At 35.2% G+C, this 22,697-nt stretch overlaps 1 protein-coding gene across 1 annotated transcript in view; it reads left to right on the top strand.

The window, feature by feature from the left end:
* Positions 1–22,697, top strand: part of LOC150097399 (proteasome activator complex subunit 4-like) — a 646,748-nt gene that overhangs the window by 317,813 nt on the left and 306,238 nt on the right. Inside the window, exon 25 of the mRNA XM_090407543.1 lies at positions 20,639–20,701. Coding sequence (XP_090263669.1) covers positions 20,639–20,701 — 63 coding nt within the window. The remainder of the gene's footprint in view (positions 1–20,638; positions 20,702–22,697) is intronic.

Below are 22,697 nucleotides of genomic sequence, written 5' to 3'. Positions count from 1 at the left end.
GAAAGGACATTGTAAATTCAGCCAATGAAAAACAAAATACTACATACTTTTCTTCTGTTATTTTGAAACTCTTTGTCATCTGATAATAAGGATCTGGCCTGATGTGCAAGAGTAGATATAATGCCATATTTCTGTAGAGGGTAGTGGTGAGAGGATGCGTGAAGGTATCTATCTGTATGTGTTGGTTTCCTGAAGATTGAAATTTTAATATTATCAGTACTCTTGGTTAGCTTTATGTCTAAAAAAAAAGACAATTGTTCTAGCTCAGAGATATTTCTATGGAACCTAACATCCACGTTATACAAGGGTTACCTGGTATAATGTCAAATGTCACCCTTGGAATGGGTTGAATATAGACCAGTTTCTAGTCTGTGGGATAGGAGGTGACATAGGATAGGAATCAGTTCTGATGCACAAACTTTCAGGACAATTGTAGGAATGCCATCAGGGCAGGAGACTTTTTTTGTGTGTCTAATTTGAATAGTATTTTTCTGGTCTCTTTCTGCCAAAAGGATATATGGACATTGTCTGTTGGGCATCTGGAATAGTTTGGGACATTTACCATTATCACTTATGCATGCATTTGAAGCAAAGTGTGGAGCCAGAAGATTGGCTTTTTCTGTGAGTGATGATGCAATAGAGATATCTGGGTATGATAGGAATGGGAATAGTGTTGGGCAGAAGTTACTGCCAATTTCTTTGGCAAGAGACCAAAAGGCTCAGCTGCTGTTTGGACAGGCTGCTAGTTTCCTGCTTTTTGCTCTTTCGAACTCTGTTTTGGAAGCATTGATTGTTTTCTTATTTTTTTTTTTTTTTTCATCTGTTTTGGGCTTCAGTATAAGCTCTTAAGGAGGATGGAGTTCTTGATTTGAGCCACTCATGGCATGTTTGGTTTTTCATTTGTACAGCCTTGACACATCTTTTGGAGAATCGGGGTTTGGTTAGGGAATGGCAGTTCAGAGTACTGTGGGGAATGTATGTTTCCATAGCAATGAGGATTACTTTGGTGATAAGTTCGGTGCATATGTTTGGGTTGGAAGGCCAGAAGCAATAGTCCAACCATAGGAATGAGGCATAGAAGTCACAGAACCTGTCCCACTTGGCACTGTTATAATGCCAAACTACTCTTGTATGGGAGTGGCTGTGTGAGCGTTGTTGCATGGAGGAGGAGATGAGCACTAGATTGTTGTCAGAATTACCTAGGGGGTGCACTACATTCACTGTGTATTTGGAAGGGTGATTGGTGAGGAAGAGATCTAGGGTGTTTGAGGAGTGGTTGAGGTTATCTGGTATTCTGGTTGGCATCTGAACAAGTTGTGTATGATCATTAGTGATGGCAAATGTTTCAGCATCACTGTGATCTGTACAACTGGAGGAGGAAAGCCAGTTGGCTCCTGGGGGGGGGGGGGGGTGATTTCTCTGTTGGGAAAGATGGCCTGGAGAAAATCAATTTTTAAGGAGAGGAAAAGAGCTCCGAGTGGTTGGTTGCATTAGGGGAGCAATAGAGACAGCAGATGGATTTGACTAAGTGGGGAAGGGATATTTTCAACAAAAGAAGGTCAAAGTTGGGCAAGTCTAGGTTGAGTGCTCTCTGGCAATGTATGTCAGCGATCTATGTGCAGACGCCACCCTTGGGTAGAAAGAAGCTAAAGAGTGTGTAATTTGGAAGGTTGAGATGAATAGTGCTAGTAGGAGGTGAGGTTTGAGATTCTGCCAGAAAGAGTAGGTGGGATTAGTAGACCGAAGGTGGTAGTGGAGACACTATCAAAGTTGAAGTTTAGGTCACGGATGTTGGTGAAGTGGTTATGCAAGGTTATGTAAGGCATATCTTTGACTGCAGGGGTCTTGCACATTTCCTATGCAGTGCCTGCATAGTGGTCTCCATGGTGGCTACTGGTGGCGTCACTTGATTTTTGCACCAATTTAATTTGTTTATAGTCGATGATTCAACTAGTGTCTCCATTTTGGCATTTTTCTTCGAGTTCTCTTCAAAGATGGTGTCCTTGTTTCCTCTGTTAGGTCTGGTCGAGCATGTATGCACAATTGGGAGCAAGTGTCTTTGAACTTGTTGTTGTTGATCGCTGTTATTAACATGTTTGCTGCCACGCTACTTCAGCATTAGTCTGTTCCCGTACGCCAAGCAATTTCACTTCTTCAAGGTCAGTATGGTAATCTCGTTGCCGGCGGTTGTTGATGTCTTCTTTTAATGATTTTCCATTTACCAGCGTTCAAAATAACAGCATTGAATTTTTTGTTTTTGGAACTCTATCAAGTCGTGTACGTTGATGCGATTAGGTCACGGAGTTCATTCTCATGCAAGGGTGAACTTGTGTTGCAGCGCTGATCGTCACTTAGTTCGAGCTTAGCTTCCACTGCTCATATTTTGGAGGAAAAAGTTTCGTTCGTAGTATACTCGTTTCAAAATAGAAAAGTTTTTAGTAGTAGTGAGATGAGAAACATGTAATATAATTGATACTATGGAAATCAAGATGCAGACCATTACGTTTAGTTGCATAATATTTATGCATGAAAAATAAAAATTGCTAACTGGTTCTTATGTTTCTATTACAAATTTTCCCCCGGTTAATTGCATAACATTTATCCATATATAATACCTTTTAGCATGTCTAACCTTACTTAAATTTTGCATTTTCTAATATATTTTGTAAAACATCAATTAAATAGTTGTTTTTATAAAAATATTTTTTCCACTTTTTCAGAAATTCAAATTTAGAAATATTCATTTGTCTCATCTTTCCTGTCCTCTGAAACCAGATGACCATATCATGATGGTTATCTTGCCCTTCTTCCACTTTAGGAAAATTTTGCTCATGTTGAGACCCAAGAGATGAGTACCCAAGTCACGGGCTCTGCTAAATCTCTTGCACATGCCTTCAGCATCCTTGCTAATATCTCATCCAGTGCCACTGCTGTGCTAAAATGAAGCTCTTGCAATTGTTTTAATACCTCCCTTATTCAGCTCTATCCTTTCATCAGTTCTACCATTGCATCCGGATGACTAACGAACCTTACTGGAATGTATAACTTACTAAAGTGATGGCTTAACATCTCAGTTATTTCCGAGAATCTGACACTTTTCTGCCTTCTGCATTCCCTAAGTTATGGTCATCTTCATTTCACTTGCAACAACAAAAATTTTTTTTCTGATTTCCTCTGGCTTATTTGGCTAACTTCTTTTTATAATCTGATTTTATCTTTTTCACTTTGACTGTCACCTTCCTTGTCTACTTTTTTCTGCTCTTCCCTGACCTGATCACCTTTCTCCCAGTACTGAATCAACAGCATTCTCTTTGTGCAGCTCTTCTTTCATATCTTGAAAAGTATTGATGTTATCAATACTTTTCAAGATATATAGAGGGTATGCTGGAACAACAGTTGAGGACATGGCCAGTGCTTTATTGTAGAACTAACCACTTCTTTGAAGCAGAACTGAAGCAAAATACCAGTGCTTAGTCGTATAAATTAATATTAGCAAAACTTTGAACAGTGGAAGAATAACTTTGAATGTGCCTATCATTCAAATCAAAACTCAGCTGATGTATTTTTGAACAAATCTACATATGATTGCTTCTGAGAATAGGGTATATTATACATAAAAATTCGTAATGATGTGAAACCTAACCAAGCAATATATTATATTAATATAAAAGTTCATGCTATTTAGGTTTTCACATAGATAGAATCCATGAAAAATAAGAAAAGTCTTATTAACTATGTAATTATTGTAATATATTTACACTGGCTTGGGATGCAAGAGTATCTAGGTATAGGTATAGGAATATATAGGAAGTGATCACAATTTAGTTGTAAATGTGATAAAAAAATAACTATCATATTGAAAAGTATGTATAAAATTTTTAAAAATAAGCTGAGTTGAACACACTTCAAAGGTAAAACTATAGACTCAAATATACAAATATGAAAAGGAAAAAGATGAAGGAGTTTGAATACAAGAGCTCAACCTTTAAAGACTTATTGGCATAATCTGAAGAAATCAAGGATAGAAAAATTTCACAGTGGACTAAACAAGCTAAAGAGACAATCCTCTGGAGAAGAAGAGAAAACCATATAAGTTTCTGACAAGTGAGTGAGTGGCAAGATGCATTGAGAATGCAGAAAAAAAAATGTAAAAAAGTGATATTTATGTAAAGGTAGCTCAAAACAAGTCACAGACAAAACTCTGGCACGAACATAAAATATGAATATGAGAGAGGTAGCAGATATTCTGAAGACCATTGAAAAATCTTCAAAGTGGAGGAAAATGTAGTGTAAAAGAAGTCAGATGATAACAGTGACATAAAAACTGAAGATAAAGATATTCTGGAGTCTGGAATAATAATTATTCCAGATGCCTGATGGTGTGGTCACAGTGACACAAATAGAGATAGTACCTGCTGATCAAATGATTGGCAGAAGCTCTAAGAGTCTTGCAAAATACATGTAATATACAGAGGGTTGCCATTCTGCATGAAGGATATCACAACTAATGCTCAGTTTTTAGTGGTTAGTGACCTCATGATTTCCAGCATTGACCAACCTTCACCATACAGAAAGTGCTTTCCTAAAATAAGACCAATGTTTTCCAAGCTGTGCAGGATATCTCCCCCCCCCCCCTCCAAGTGTACAAAAATTGGTGTTAGAATTGGTAACAAATAGTAATGTTCAAATAACTGCAATAATAGTTACTTAATTTACAACCTAGTACTATGTACATTGTTTGCAACAGTGCCATGACCTGATTTATTTAGTTGTCATTAAAGTTGATATTTAAATTAAAATTTCCATTTGCCAGATAGTATAAAAATGAGAATCTCAGACTTTAATTCTCAAACTTAATTCCTAAGTTAAAAATTAAATAAAAAGGGATAGTTGTAAATGTTATTTAGGATGCAATTTTTATACAAAATTGGTGTAAATCACTATAAGGTTTAGATACTAATAAAATAACAAATCCAATATCATTAGAATATTATAATACCATTCTACTTATCTACTTATGCATATTAAGCTTTTACTATGTATGCATTTGTAAGTTAAAATGCTACATTGTAAAGAAACTATAAAACCCTGCGATATTAAAAACTTTGTGCTGAAAACAAACCCAAATAGTAATCTTATTAATCTTATAATTGTTATTATATATTCTATTCAAATTGCATGATGTATTAATTAATTTTTATGCATTATCTTTATATACCTCAATACCCTGAGGTATATAAAATGACTCTATACCGAGAATGACAAGTTTAATGTTAAGATACAACTAGTTTCGTTGAATACATCAACTTCTTCAGGTATCACAGGCAAAGAATTAAATAAAAAATAACAGAGACATGATAAAATACATTAACAGATCTAGTATAAAACACACAAGTACATTTACATTTAAAAGAGAGGAATGTGTGCTTGAGTTCCAACTGATGTTGACTACGTGCGAGAGCTGGCGTGAGTGCGCCAGTATTGGATAGTGGCAACGTGTGCATCAGAGATATTATAGCTAAGGCTATTGTTAATATGAGATGAATCAAGCAATATTTCTCTAGATTCAATTATTTTTCTTTCAAGTTCATCATAGCACACATGGATATTAGAAGTTAGTGGCCAGTCTACGAGGTGTTGGCGGCTCTCATCCGAGTTGATAGAGAAGAGAATGTGGCTAGAGAGAGCGCTGGCTCTGGTTCTGTTGTAGGAAATGTCTCTTTTGTGTTCTTCCATGTGTAAAAGGATGGATTTAGCTGTTTGGCCGTAGTATGGACTGCCACAATCACACAGAATCTTGTAGACTCCTGGATGCTGAGTAGGGAGATGTTTCATTTTAGGTCTACGAAGTATGGAACGAAGTTTGGGAAACGTAGTGAAGCAAGTTCTAATGTTGAATTTCTGGAGCATTTTAGCAAGTTTTGGGGAGAAAGAGCTGATGTATGGTAACGAAATAAAAGCTCTTAGTGGAGAAGAATCTTCAGCAGCAGTTGAGCAGTGGACATTGAGCATATCGAGCCAGATCGTTACATATAGATGAAACAGAAATTGATTACGAACTGAATTTTCTCAAAAGGTCTTTTGTTAACACTTAAGAAGATTAATAAATTTCTCTCTGTCCGCCGCTCAACTGCTGCTCAAGATTCTTCTCCACTGTTATAGGAAATAACGAATTTCCTAAACTTCGTTTCATACTTTGTAGACCTAAAATGAAACATCTCCCTACTCAGTATCCAGGAGTCTACAAGATTCTGTGTGATTGTGGCAGACCATACTACGGCCAGACAGATAAATCCATCCTTTTACGCATGGAAGAACACAAAAGAGACATTTCCTACAACAGAACCAGAGCCAGTGCTCTCTCTCTAGCCACGTTCTCTTCTCTATCAACTCAGGTGAGGGCCGCCAACACCTCGTAGACTGGCCACCAACTTCTAATATCCATGTGTGCTATGATGAACTTGAAAGAAAAATAATTGAATCTAGAGAAATATCTCTGATGCACACGTTGCCACTATCCAATACTGGCGCACTCATGCCAGCTCTCGCACGTAGTCAACATCAGTTGGAACTCAAGCACGCATTCCTCTGTTTTAAATGTAAATGTACTTGTGTGTTTTATACTAGATCTGTTAATGTATTTTATCATGTCTCTGTTATATTTTATTTAATTCTTTGCCTGTGATACCTGAAGAAGTTGATGTATTCAATGAAACTAGTTGTATCTTAACATTAAACTTGTCATTCTCGGTATAGAGTCATTTAATTTCCTTTTTTATATACAGTTCTACCGAGTAAATAATTAATGAACATTAATATATATATATATATATATATATTAATTTACTAATATATTTTAACTGAAAAGTTTTATTATGAAAATTATTTAGAAATGATTTAATGGAAAGAAGAGAACAATTGGAAAATATTTAAAAGACTGAGGCTTGCAATAAAGGTTTCAAGATAGGAGAGGGTGCTACATAGTTTGGAAACCACTGCTTTAAGCTGTTCAAAAAATAGTAACTGACAGATAGCTGATGGAATTACATCATACCATTCTTTACTGTCATGCTGCCTAGGTTGCATTTGTTTCATATATTGTACAACAGCGACAGGATTTTCTTATTTGGACTTGCAACAATTCCAAAATTATAAGGGCTCTACATTACTGAGTGTTCTGTGTTTATTCATAGCATGATAGACTTTGGATAAGGCATTAGCACTGGTGCATTTGTTGATGCATCATGACAATGCTAACCATTTCCATTCCATTTGAACTTCCTCTTGGTCTGCAATGATTGAAAACTGCAAGGAAACTTAGATGCATTTATTCCAGCCCTCATTCCTGTTCATATGAAATGTGGAGGGACTGAACCCTGTTGAAAAACTGCTTCTCATAACTGATGTGATTTATACCTGCAGTTGTCTGCATGTATACATAACTTTAGTGAGTTTCAGATATCCAGCTTCCTCTCATAATGAAGATTAAATTTATCATGGAAGTACATAGAATCTTGCACTGCCACATGACAATAACATTAAATAGCTATATCATGTTTGTATTGGCTTGTGTCTCATCTTCCGGATTTCATCATTCTGTTTTGTAGTATTGTAATAAAGCTGTTCAGCATGATTGATATGTACTACGTTTCATATAACATGGTTCATGTGAGCTAATATGCAGCTAGTTTGTGTTTTCTATTACATTTTTTTTTTATGAGTGGCAAAAAAAAAAAAAAAAATATATATATATACGAGGTGTACCTATTAAATAACAAGACTGGTTGCAGAAATGTGGTTTATTATTGCAATTCTACAACTTAATTGTTATCCCCTTCAACATACTCCTCTCCTCTACCTATACACCCTTGCATATGAAATTTCCATTGTTAGAAGTAGTGCTGCAAGTCATCAGGTGTTTATCTGTTTCAGTAGCACTGCTGTTTTCTCCTTTACCTCATCCACTGGCAGTCACTAAGGCGCGTTAATGGTTGACTGGGTACTAGAGGATCAGACAGTTAACCGACATTATTACCTTGAGGTTCTGGCCAAGCTGAGAGTACGAGTGAGGAAGAAGAGACCTGATCTGTGAAAGAACAATGCTTGGATTCTCCATCAGGACAACGCTCCAGCTCACAGCGCACTGCCTGTAAAGCAATATCTGGCTGATAAGAAGATTCCAATGTTGGACCATCTACCTTACTTACCGTACTTAGCTCCATGTGACTTTTTCCAAAGTTGAAATCCGCATTGAAGAGCACCCATTTTCATCAGTGGATGAGGTAAAGGAGAAAATGGCAGCATTACTGAAGCAGATAACACCTGATGACTTGCAGCTTCCAACAATGAAAAATTCGTATGCAACAGTGTATAGATAGAGGAGGGGAGTATGTTGAAGGGGATAACAATTAAGTTGTTCAATTTAGAAAGTTTTTTACCTTGGGTATAATATACGTTAAAGATACCAAGCTATTTTAAACCTGGTTTTAATCCATTTCCCAAGTAAGCAAACAAACAAGAAAGTCAAGTTTGCGCCTGCAAGTAGTGCAAGTCTGGGTGACCCGCACATAGTGCAAGTCTTAGGCAACTCGTGGTAAAGGTGGAATAAGCTCTGATCACTATTCTTAATATTTACCCTTAATGCAAAGCACATCTCCTTGAGGAGATGCATGATGCTATGCATTAAAGGCAAGGGGCCACTACCCCAGACCGGTTTCGACCTTTATTGAGGTCTCATCAGTGGGAGCCAGGCTTAGAAATACCAAGGTTTTAGTAATACAGAGCTTATAAATATTTTACAAAAACAAGTTACCATAAGGTGCTTTGACCTTATTAAATAAAAATCTCACTTGCACTACGTGCGGGTCACCCAGACTTGCACTACTTGCAGGCGCAAACTTGACTTTCTTGTCTGTTTGCTTTCTTGGGAAATGGATTAAAACCAGGTTTAATATAGCTTGGTATCTTTAACCTAAGTTGTACAATTGTAATAATAAACCACATTTTTGCAACCAGTCTCGTTATTTAATAGCCACACCTCGTACATCTTCTTCATTCATAAACATTGCTATCTAGTTAGTCTCCCATTCTGCCCAACAGATGATGGTGACTGTATGAACATATGCCACAGATCAATAATGAGTTTTGTGTGTGTGTGTGTGTGTGTGTGTGTGTGTGTGTGTGTGTGTGTGTGTGTGTGTGTGTGTCCGTCCATCCATCCATCCTTCCCTTGCTTCAGGCACTTGCCACTGCTATTTACCCGTGCAACGCAGTCGTGATGCCTTGAATGTGGATGGACCATCAGTATCAGTTGAAGTTATATTGTAAATTTACACTTTTTTTTCATTTAATTGCATATCTTTTTCCGTTTTATGTGGCTCCCACCCATGAAAAGTTCATTTGTAAACCTTTAGCACATTTTTACCATGGGTGGGTTAAGGGTTTTTTTTTTTCTATGTTTATTGATTCTATATATATGTGTGTGAAAAGTTTTTTACCTTGGGGATAAAATATATATTAAGGATTATCAGAAATACTAAGAATAGTGATCAGAGCTTTACCCACCTTTACAACGAGTTGCCCTGGTGTTGCACTACCTTTAGACTTGAACTACGTTCAGGCGCAAACTTAATTGTTTTGCTTACTTGGGAGAAGGAGTAAAAAAACCAAGTTTATAAAATTACTTGGTATCCTTAATATGTATATATATATATATATATATATATATATATATATATATATATATTGTATTTTTATTTATTTTTTTATGTCCACTGTTCTAAAGACCAAACATGGAACTTTTTTCAAGTCACTTCAGTAAGTAGGACATGGTCTCATACCAGGTGATGAAATTCATTTCTCACTTAAAAACAATCACAAACATTCAGGATTAAAACCTGCATCCTGTTGAATTGAATATTAATAATTTTTTTAAATTGTTCCTGATCTCTCCCCATTGTAACAACTGTTGCCATGTGGACAGGGAATCAATTTTCATATCATTATCACCTGTGTAATTAATATTTCTTGTTCTCAGTTATTGTTTATTTTGCTTCAGTTTTGTAGAACAGTTATTTGCTTGTTCCTCAGCTATTCAACACAGTGTCATTTACATTGATTTTTTTATTATTATTCTTTTGTTTTGTATTACTGTATTTTTCCCATGATATTGGCAAATTTTCATGGCATTTCATTATCATATTTTCAACTGACCTGTGTGATTGCCTTTAATAATTTGTTTTGCTGGTGAAGGTTAGTTTTGAAATTCAGATTATACTGAAATATTTGAGTGCACAATTGTTTGGTTTCTCTACAAGACTGCTCATGTAGCAATGCATTAGACAGTGATTAGTCAAGGTTCATGGTTATCTCACCTGACCTGACAGAAGCACCATTGCAAAAATATAATATAGAGGATAGATTTTTATCATGAAGTATTATGGCAGAACCAATTCTGATTACAAATACAAAAGTGATGCTAAAAATTTTTTACGTATATATAGGAATACCTTGTTTAGCACTGTTTATTCTTGAAAATGTTTTTATTAAAACACTGATATTATAATAATAACCATAATGAAATATATAGGGCAAACACTGCTGTAGGACACTGCTAATGAGACCTAGTACTTTTCTCGGGATAATGCACAAATTCACGCTACCACCACCACCACCATGCTTGGTTTATCTCAACATTGTTTTTCTGTCAAGCAATATGCCATCTTGAAAGAGCTGAGAGATATGAAGTGGATTTGAGTCAAACCCTAGGCCTGGGTATATCAAGCAGTAGAATAGTTCTAACAACGCTTAGCCTTTTGAGCACTGTAGAAAATGAAAAGACTCTTAAGAACAGGGGTGAGAGATCATTATCAATAGTTTCTATGTGAGCCACCATTTAATCATTATGAAGGCAAAGATGCCTTCTTCATAATGATTCAATGACTCATGCAACAGAAACATTTAAAACAAATTTAGTGCTGACCACCAAGCAGTGCTTGAATTCCTGATCACATTAATGGCAATTTGATCACAACCATCTTCCTCTTTGCCTTTATGAAACAGATAATATGTTAATAATATCAATTTGGGTGAAACCACCATTTATTGGAAGTAAATGCTGTCATGCACTTTTGTTTCCCAAGAAGCATATACATTAGAATGTATATGCTTCTTTGCATATTCACATGAAATGTTTAGTCTTATAGTGGTAACAAGTATCATCTTTGTGTTCTTCAATGCAGATAGCAGTTGAACTTCTTGTTTTCTCAAATTAATACAAACCAGTATAGCTGGTCCAGCCTATAATTAAGAGAGTTGAGAAAGTGTGCTAGTTCTGAAAAAACTCCTAAAAGTTTAAACAGGAATTTGGCATACCTTTTGAGGTGTTTATAGCATAAGTGAGATCAATGCAAGTGAGATTTTCATCTATAGACAAATGAGATTGGAATTCATTTTTTTTTTTTTTTTCCCAGAAGGAAATAAAAGATTGTCTATTTTCAGTAAGAAATTGGTGGAACACAGAATGTAAGTTCAGTGAACTCAGGTTTTGATAGCATTAACAATGATGGTATTGGCATTAATGTAATGACTTGTACTTGTCTTTTCCTGTGTTCTGAAAACTGTTGATTTCCATCTAGTTATCTCTTGCAGATGGGAAGTCAAAAAAAAGAAGGAAAAAAACTTCTAATTCTGATTTGGAGGAATGCTATATAAATGAAAATACCACTAGTATATCTGAGCAGATTGAAGGATATGGATTAATTGTATTAAAAAGTTGTTAAAATTGTTCCATACAATATTTAGTTAAATCCTATCCTATTCCCCCAGCCATACAGCTGGTGGTAGTAGCTATAAGCTACCATGCTAGGGAGATGATTATGAGCAAGGTGTTTTCCCATTGCCTTTCTTGCCATAGTATATTTTATGACTGTAGTCTTGTGTGTTCACGTGACCTGTTTGCCTGTTTTGAGGGATGAAAAACCCGAGTTACCAGATGAAAAAACCTCCACCTCCGTATGAGACCAGTTAACCCTCCTTTAGTCAAAAGAGGTAAAGGTTCCTCTCGACACTGATGGGAATCGAACCCAGGTCTTTCCGACCAAAGGGCTTCTTCTATACTGACTGAACTACAGAGGCTCCTTTAGTCAGATAATGGGGGAATAAACCCATAGTCATCTTCCTCACTTTGCCTATACATTTTGTTCATCATCAACAGCTTTCTTCATTTCCAACAGATGATGATCCTTTGTAGTATTCCCTCTAAACAAGGGTTGCAATGTACAAGTTATGATGTCTTCTGAGCAGCAACTGGGTTGGCTGAGGTAACTCTAGTTTCTGTGTTCATTACCTTCACTTCTGAAGTAACAGCCATGGGTACAGATCACCAAAATCAACAGAACAAACATTCTTTTTATATAAAAACAAATGTAAATCTGAGAGACTTTATAGAATCCACATATCACTACAGTATTTGCTAAATCTTAACAAATTCAGCTGCCTCACTTTACCAAGAATCTGGGAGATCATCATCATCATCTTTAGCACCTTCAGCAATATTTGTTTTAAATTTATTTGTTAAATAAATTTAATTAGTAATTATTATCTCTAGAGCCATGTTTTTTCCATTAGATTTACATTTATATGTTTCCAAAATTATTAAAAAAAATTGAGAAGTTGCATTTTTTTTTATTAAACTGATTAAAAATTCACCTTCATTTAGCTGCAGTGACTTAAAACTTTATGCTACATTAACTTGCTTAATATTACTTAATATCATTGTGGTTGTCTGTGCACTGATCTCTGTATGGTGTTGTCAAACTTAAAACTTTTATGAATCACAACTCAACAAAATCACTCTTGTTAGTGTGGTTTTGTTTAGTCTTTGACAGTGAATGGAAAACTGAATGTCATGCACAGGCATGACATTCGTGATGGCTGCTGCATGGCTTTTCAGTTATCCAGCTTAGAGAGGAACATTGCCGGCCTGGTTGGCTGAGTGGATAGCGTATCCACTCTACACTCAAAAAAAGGCTGCGGGTTTGAATCCCGACATGGATGTTTGTGATTGTCTGTTAAAATGGTGGTGGTGGTGGTCGGCGGTAGATGCCGTTGGTGTAGGTGATGAAGGTAGTTGCGGCTAGTGGAGTGGTGGAGACAGACAGTTGTAGAGTAGGTGCCCTCCCTCGATGAGTCTTTGGACTCCCTGGAGGTGTTACTACATAACACTTCCAGGTAGTAGTAGTAATAATAATAATAATATTGATCTTGTGTATCTTTGTACTATAAATTTTCAGAATATTTTCTTACATTCTTATCCCATGTAATTGTCCAGCACCATTTCTTTTATTATTCTTGCAAAGAAGTAACCAGAATAAGTAATCTGGTTACTTATTTGCAAATACCAGTTGTGAAGTTCTGATATCATCTAATATGTGTGATTAATTATCTTTTGTTATGTATAACTTTTTACTAGTACCCCTAATGATGTAAGTCTGATGACTTACGAAACTTGTAGGGTTATAATTGCTTATTTTTACTAAACTCTTTTATTTACCTTAAAATGTAGTCTCAATACTGAAGCTTCCACAGAATCTTTAGATAGATTTAATGATAAATTAAAGATGCCAAGAAATTCTATTCTTGGTTTTATCCTTTATCCAAATGTAAGTAAATAAACAAAGTTTGCCCATGAAGTAACTTCACGGCTGAACTAATGGCTTTGCATCAATTGATTAATATCCCATAATGCAACATGCATATCTTTACAGACATATATAATGCTATGCATTATGAGAAGGACCATTACCCAGACCAGTTTTGACCTTTATTGAGGTCTCATCAGTGGGAGCCAGACCTAGAAGTGATACCAAGGTTGAAGTAATGCAGAAGTCATATTTTCATATGCACCTCTGAATCAAAACATTATAATAATCAAAGAAAATATGTTGAATGATTTGCAATTCTAATTTATTGCATAGAAAATAATTACTAGCAAATATGAATTAGCATCATCTGAATCTATGTATTTTGTAGATTATGTAACCATGTAAACACATAAAAATGTAATATATATTATAAGAAAACTCTTGTTTAAAAACATTCACAAAATTAGAATAATTTTTAACGTAGTTCAAAATATTAGAATATTCCAAATTTTTCCGATTGGTTTTGAGGAGAGCATAGCAATAGCATACATTTTAGTAGCTGCAGGACTGAGGCGCGTATGATGAATTGTCTGCATGTGGATTTCAGCTAATCATTTGTTAAACATGGGTTCAATGAGTGACATATTGGAAACTAGAAAGTTTCATACACAAAGAAGGCCAAACTCACCAGTTTATAGCTAAGGAATTGAAATTTTCTCAACCAAGCATGAGTAGAGTATTCAGACAGTATTCTAATAACTGGAATTTTCAAAATAATTGCTGCAATAGCAGTTGAAAGGTAATAACTTCACAGCTGAGAGTAGATTGAAGAATATTGTGAAGAAAAGCCACTTCCAAAGTGTAAGGTATTTTCACAGAAGATGGATAGAACTAGGCATGAATGTGTCTAAATATACAACATTGAGATAACTTCACAAATTGGGTTTTAAATGATGTGTACCTAAGATGAAGCCACTTATGACTTTCAAGCAAAAGCCAGCTAGAATGTGATGGTGTAAGACTGTTGTAGGATCAAGAGGACTGGAGAAAGGTACTTTTTTAGTGATGAAAGTATGTTTTGTATGTCCCATGGTCATCAAGGGATACTTGTTTGGCATCTTAAGCAAGAAGCATTTGATAAAGAATGCGTGAAACGTTCAGTGAAATTTGCAACCTCTGTCATGGTATGGGCTTGTATAACCACAGAGGGCATCCTAATCCCTCTTCTAGTGGTCAGCTGATTTCCATCTACATTTATTAAAAAAAAATCTCATCCCTCACTGCTTTTTCTCCTTCTTTTCTTCAATCCAGAAATAAATATTGAAGTCTTGAATTCATTCTAGTAGAGTTTGTGCTGATAGAGATTGAAGAAGCATTAAGATAAATGAATTGTCTATTGAAGAGATCAGAGCATCTGATAGTTCAGAATTGAAATAGTTGTATTATAAATAAATACCTGATGATTAGACAAAGACAAATTGTTCTAGTATACAAAGGAGATTCACAGAAGGAGTGTATTAACTATGAAAAAATAACATGATTGTATTGCTGTTTAGGAAATTTGGAACATGATTGTATTTGCTGTTTAGGAACATATAATGGCAACCAGAATAAGGCATAAAGTGGGGATAGATCTTTGGGAAGAAGAGTTTGTTCTAGAAAAGGGCAATCAACTGTTTATTTGATATTTGCTGTAAGAGAAATCTTGGAGATTGGAAAAAAGCTTTTGATTAGGGAAACAAAAAAGTCTAAGAAATTGGAAAAGATAGGTCTAAGGGGAAAAAAAAAAATGGTTAGGGTCAAGAATACGTAAATGTGTGAAGACTAGATTTGAACATTCAGAGTAATTTACACATGATAATGGATTGAGAATGATAAGAACATTAATGTGACCAGTTTTCACATATGGAAGTGAGACCTGGGTATTCAAGAAGAGAGTAAGACAACATATAATGGCCTTTGAAATGCGGTGCTAGAGGAGAGCTAAAAATCTCATGGACAGAACATGTAACAAATACAGATATCTTACAGAGAATGAGAACACAGAGATCTTTATTACAGGAACTGTAATGAAGATCTCATCCTTCTCATCCAGAGAAAGATGAGATTGGCAGGACATGTACTGAGAGGTTCAGCAGGGCAGAGGATACTAACAGTTTTAGAAGGAAAAATTATGGGAAAAGGATCAAGAGGTAAAAAAACAAAGGACATGGCTTGAAGATATAAGTTCATAGACAGGTTCTCATGGCTATGCAGAAACAAAAAGGAAAGCTACCAACAGATAGAACTGGAAGGACATGGTACTGCACCCTCTCACTGAGGAAGCTATGTGAAGAGAGAATGGATTGAGACAAGAAAATGGCTTATCTCCATTGCTTATCATTCCACTAATACAGTGGTTCTCAAACTTTTTGAAGTCGGGTCGCATTTAAAATCCTACAAATAATTGTAGGTGCACTATATACAAATTTCTGAGAAATATGTTATATAATAATAAATATAAATAATATAAAAAATTAATATAAAATAAATAATATAAAAAAGAAATATAATAATTAAGTCAAATATTACAGAAAAAAAATAATGCGATAAAAAAAAATAAAATGAAACATACCTTAAGTTTATTCATTCTTGTGTTTATGAGAAACATGAGCCTGATGTGTCCTAGCGATTGCTTCAATGTTTGGGCATATATTTGAAAGGCAAACTCTCATTTTCTCATCAATACATTGAAGAGTTCCTCTCTTTTTACACTTAATTGTGGTGAGGGTAGAAAATCCTGACAAAATTCTGACATTTAATGCTGACAAAACAGGCTTGTTATTGGAAAAAATGCCCACTAAAACATTTTTAGCAAAAAATGAAAAATCACAACCTGGCTACAAAGTTTTGAAGGAGCATGTAACACTTTTACTATGTGGCAATACTTCTGGAGATTACAAGATGAAGCCTCTCTTTATTTATCATTCACAAAATCCTCGCCCGCTTAGAAGTTTAGATAAAAATTTTCTCCCTGTTCATTGGAGATTCAATAGAAAAGCTTGGATAACAAAAACTATTTTTGAGGATTGGCTTAAAAACTGTTTTTGTCCTGAAGCTGAAAGGTACTGCAAGTACCTTTCAGCTTCAGGACAAATTAAATCTTGATTAATTTAATCATTAAATTAAATCTTGATTTTAAAATTTTGTTGATATTAGATAATGCACCTAGTCATCCAACAGCACTGAATGATTTGTGCGAAAATGTAAAAGTTATTTATTTACCACCTAATACCACTTCCATCATCCAGCCAATGGATCAAGGTGTAATGACATCCTTTAAGGCATATTACCTATGAAGAACTTTTTCACAAGCAATAGAAAAGACTACAGGAGATGAAGCTATGACTTTGACAGAATTCTGGAAGGCATTCAATATCAAAAATTGCATTGAGAATGTCAAGAAAGCATGGAGTGAAGTAACGTCTAGCAACCTGAGAGCGGCGTGGCAAAAGATTATTCCTCATTGTGCAAATTATTTTAAAGGATTTGAAAATGAAGTAACCCATGTTATCAATGACATAACTAAGCTTGGCCTCGATCTAGGACTAAACGAAATTGAAAAAGGTGATGTTCAGGACCTGCTTCAGTCACATGATAAGTAGCTGGATGATGAAGACCTAATTAACCTTGAGAGAGAACGTGCTTACGATGCCCAAATCAATGATAATGACGAACAAATTTATGTGGCACCAAAGAAATGGAAGAAATGTTTAGAATTGCTATAAATTTTAAAGAAAAAATCTTGAACGGCAATCCTAATTTCGAGCGATCAATGAAAGTTCGTCAGGAAATTGAAAATTCCATCCATTGCTACCGAGTTTTCTACGAAGAAAAAAGAAAGAAAAAATTCCACCTGACAACTCTACACCAATTTTTATCCAAGAAAGAATAATTGTATGTACTCCTTATATAAACATAAAGATTAAAGAATAATCTTGTTTTTCTAAATGAACCTTCATTTTTTACTTAACACATTTAATACATTTCTTTTTTACTTCATATATAAAATTTAATTAATAGATTTGAAAAATCCTTGGCAATGATCACCCATTTTACACGCATTATTTATCCCGATTATTGCAGTATTTTTCGTGGCACCAATAACCACGATAATCGAGGTATTCCTGTATATATATATATATATATATTTAGACTTTATTTATTTATTTTATTTTTTATTTTTTTTAATCAAGTTTGAAACCCTACTCAAAAGACCAAATATGATTTTTCAAGCTATTTCAGGTCTTCAGTAAGCCAGGCAGCGGTCTCACACTAAGGATACATTCAGAAAACTTTGAAAATAAATTGGACAAATAGAACAGTGTGATTCAGAACTTTGGGTTTAAGCATAATTTTAAATTTTAACAAAAATCTACATATTAATTATGTTAGACTTACTGGTTAAGTCTGGTACCATTCATTTATATACATGGAAACGAACTTTGTTATGAAAATAGGTGAAAAGACTAAAACTCTGAAAATAGGCAGAATGTGGAAAGCATCAATTACATTCTCAATAGAAAAAATATAGACCATTTAAATCACTTAAGATGTTTAGTCATAATTTTTATTGAAGATTGCAAATAAAATCTGGAATGGATAATTCAATAAACAAAGGTGATATGATGTAGAATCAGTAGAATGAATGTATGGAATAAAGGAAATTTAAAAAAAAAAAAAAATCATGGATTTGTGCAAGACCTTCATAAAAAGACTAGAAAAAATTAATTACACACAGCAGATGTTATCAGAAGTTCAAAACTCATATGTAAGCATTGGAACAATGCTAGTTGTTGCTGTGACATTCTGTAGCAAGTGTATCATATCTCAGTTCTGCAGTTAGATTTTTTGATAAATGCAGACTAGATTTGGCGTAGGATTAAACTTTGGTTTTTTTGTTACATTGCATGGGAATATGAAGGCTTCTTTAAATTTTCTTATATAAGAAAATTTAAACCACAGAAATATTTGTGTTCAGCTTATAATAACATCTTATAATAATTCTCTTTCCAATTTTTATTATGTTTGGTTTATTAAATTTTGCACTAGCTCATAACATTATTGGTACAGAATGCAAACAATTGATTTTAAAAAGTTAGCTCTTCTTTCCCCTTAAGAACATTGCCATAGGGCTGCTGACTTATACATACTGAATAAAGTTACAAACCCTTTGTGAGAAGAAAGTTGGCTAACATCAGAGTACTAATTTTAAACAAGCAGTACGTGTGTAGAGGCTTAAGTGCTGTGAGGACATCATGTTGGAGGCTTAATGGATTTTTTACAACACTCACAAAGAATTAAAATAGAATTTAATACTTCCTATATTTCGTCCTAGTCACTAGGACATCTACGGGGATTACAAAAACAATTAATGTAACATATACACAAATGACAAACAATACTAAGCCCAACCACGTGGGTGACACTAAAGTCCTATCTAGGTAGAGCGCCCTCTAAGGGCAGTAGTAGGTGGCATGGAATGTAAGGTGGGAACTCTGGTGATGAGTGTTTCCCAAATCTTCGGAAGCTTAATGCCACCGTATTTATTGAGATTTGGTTGGTTTTTGAGAGCTGCTGCTGCTTCTAAGAAAAGTCTCTCTTTTTTGAATTTGCTGTGGTGGAGCATGGTGGTTTTCTTCCATGATACCCTGTGGGTGGTGTCCAAAACATGGTCAACCAAGCCTGAATGGCCATAGTTGTGTTTGAAGATGTAAGACTTGTGTTCCTCTAGACGGACGGGTGCTGATCTGCCTGTCTGTCCAAAGTACGGCAGCTTACAGGAACAGGATACTTTGTAAACTCCAGGCAGAGAGAGAGAGGAGGGAGCTGATCTTTCGTAGAACGGATAAGGGTAGCAAGTTTGCAGTGGGGCTTATATGCTGTGTGTAGGTTGTACTGTTTTAGTATCTTGGCTATTTTTTTGGATGTGACACGGATGTAGGGTATGGTGATGGCATTTTTAAAATCTTGTTGACGAGAAGGACGGGGAATGGGGGAGGAGTTGATTATTTTTTTGATACTATTGTATCAATTGTATTGTATATAGTATCAAAAAAATAATCAACAACTCCCCCATTCCCCGTCCTTCTCGTCAACAAGATTTTAAAAATGCCATCACCATACCCTACATCCGTGGCACATACAAAAAAATAGCCAAGATACTAAAACAGTACAACCTACACACAGCATATAAGCCCCACTGCAAACTTGCTACTCTTATCCGTTCTACGAAAGATCAGCTCTCTCCTCTCTCTCTCTCTCTCTCTCTGCCTGGTGTTTACAAAGTACCCTGTTCCTGTAAGCTGGCATACTTTGGACAGACAGGCAGATCAGCATCCATCCGTCTAGAGGAACACAAGTCTTACATCTTTAAACACAACTATGGCCATTCAGGCGTGGCTGACCATGTTTTGGACACCACCCACAGGGTATCATGGAAGAAAACCACCATGCTCCACCACAGTAAATTCAAAAAAGAGAGACTTTTCTTAGAAGCAGCAGCAGCTCTCAAAAACCAACCAAATCTCAATAAATACGGTTGCATTAAGCTTCCGAAGATTTGGGAAACACTCATCACCAGAGTTCCCACCTTACATTCCAGGCCACCTATTACTGCCCTTAGAGGATGCTCTACCTAGATAGGACTTTAGTGTCACCCATGTGGTTGGGCTTAGTATTGTTTGTTATTTGTGTATATGTTACATTAATTGTTTTTGTAATCCCCGTAGATGTCCTAGTGACTAGGACGAAATATAGGAAGTATTAAATTCTATTTTAATTCTTTGTGAGTGTTGTAAAAAATCCATTAAGCCTCCAACATGATTAAACAAGCAGTATTGTAGCCATTTGTTAATTGTAAATAAATTCATTGAATCGACCTTTTCTAGGAAAGATTAATTTTTTGTAAAATAACGAAAAATTCTAATTTGAACAAATATATTTTCTATTTACAGCTTATTGGAAGCAAACAGCATATCCGAGCCTTATTAGTTGACCGTGCCTATTTACAGCATGAGGTAGGTATAGTATTTTGAATAAGTGTGTTATAAATTCTGTGCAGTGAATATTTATTTCAAGTCTAACAGAATTATTGCAGCCTGATTCTGTATAACATAAAATAAAAACATTATACATTATGATGTATCATTTCTGCATTTGTAAGAAGTACTAGACTTTGGTTGAATGCAGAAAAGCCATTCACTTAATTATATTTAAACAAAATGTATCAAGGGTACAGAATTTCAATAAATGTAAAGCCCTACAAATATGTTTAATTTCATGTCAATGACACTTATTTCATTGCACTTGAGACACACTATAAGTCCTAAATTTGTTAGATATGGGGATGGTATGGTTTTTCCTCTCAGAAACTCCGATTTTTCATGAAAAAACAGTCAAACCAGCTGGAAAAACATACACATTTAATAGACAAAATAATCAAAATTAAAGTATCCCTGTTTAAGGCCTTGTTGAGCATCACCCAGTGATCTAAATGCTGTGAAACTTTGCAGGAATACATTCTGTGTCATGTGGAAGCGATATCTGAGGGGGCAAAGTTAACAACAACAATCATCATCATCACAAACCATGGGCTCACTACCCATTGGTGTCCGATTCCTCCTTCACTATCTTCTTCCACCTTTCTTTGTCCAGTGCACAGTGTCACAGTTTCTGTACATCCATTCCACACATCCATTCGACACCAGTCCTTTGTGTCGTGTATTCATTCTCTGTATGGTCTACCTCTTCTGTTCACACCATCCATAATACCAAACACGAATGTCTTTATCTTCCAGTCCTCACTCATTCTGCAGATGTGTCCAAATAATTGCAACTTCCGTTTTATAATCTTCTGAATTAGATTCTCCTTTGGTTGTATCTTCCGATAGAGCTCTTCATTTGTGATTTTCTCTACCTATCCTATTTTTAGAATCTTCCTGTAACAAGGTCTTTCAAATTCCAAAATTCTTTTTCTTGATTCCTTATTTATAACCCATGTTTCAGATCCATATCTTGTATAATGTCAACAAAGCAGGTATATATGTTTTTGTTTTTCTTCTAGCTTTCTCTGCTATTAACCGCATTGTCAAAATCTGTTGAATTGTGCTTCTATCTTTCCTAAATCCTGCTTGCTCATCTGCAAGCTATGCTTCCAATTGTGTTCTCAATCTTTCTGTCAATATCATCATGTCATGTCAATAATATCACCAAGGTGACTCGTCAAAGCAATTGTTCTATAATTTTTACATTCTAGCTTATTTCCCTTCTTGTATAATGTCACTAATATCTATTTCACCCACTCCTCTGGCATTTTCCCTTCTTTTCATACCATGTTACATAGTAGGTGCATTTCTGTAACCATACTTTCACCACCATATCTAATCATTTCTCCAGTGATGTTATCATTACCAGGACTTTAGCCATCCTATTGCTTTTTTTACCTCTCCTCTTAAATGTCTACATCATACTCATTACCTGGTGGTGATATCAGCTTCAATCAGTTTCTCGATGCCATCTAAATCTGGTTTTTCTTCGTATAACTCACTACAGTATCTTGTCTACCGCTGTACAATTTTGTCTTTATTCATCAGTACTTTGCCTCTTTCATCTTAAATTGTAGACTGTTTTGGTTGCCACCTGCTATTAATGGTTCTAATCATTTTGTGCACCTCCCTAGTTTTATGCTCTCCATAGTGCTGTTCTATATTATTGCATTGGGCTTCTAACTATTTCATCTTATCCATTCTGACTGCTTTTTTCACCTCATTACACTTTCTTTTATAATGCTCCTCTATTTGTTCTGATTCTCTTCTCCTGTACTAACTTCAGTGTTTCTTGTCTAATCCACTTCTTCTTCTGGTACTGTTTCTTCAGCTGCGTCTTCTATTACCTTCATTACTCCTTCACTCTTAGATTTGAATTTTCTTCTTTGTCCACACTTTTAAGTTTCTCTTCTAACACTGTTCTGTATCTTCTTCCTATTTCTGCTTCACTTATTCTTGCTGTGTCTCT

This window comes from Typopeltis vanoorti, chromosome 17, assembly GCF_054136105.1.
Source record: "Typopeltis vanoorti isolate ZY-2024b chromosome 17, IOZ_Tvanoo_1.0, whole genome shotgun sequence".
Classification (NCBI taxonomy): Eukaryota; Metazoa; Arthropoda; class Arachnida; order Uropygi; family Thelyphonidae; genus Typopeltis; species Typopeltis vanoorti.
The sequence above is the reverse complement of the archived record's forward strand: the minus strand, read 5'-3'. Positions and strand labels throughout refer to the sequence as shown.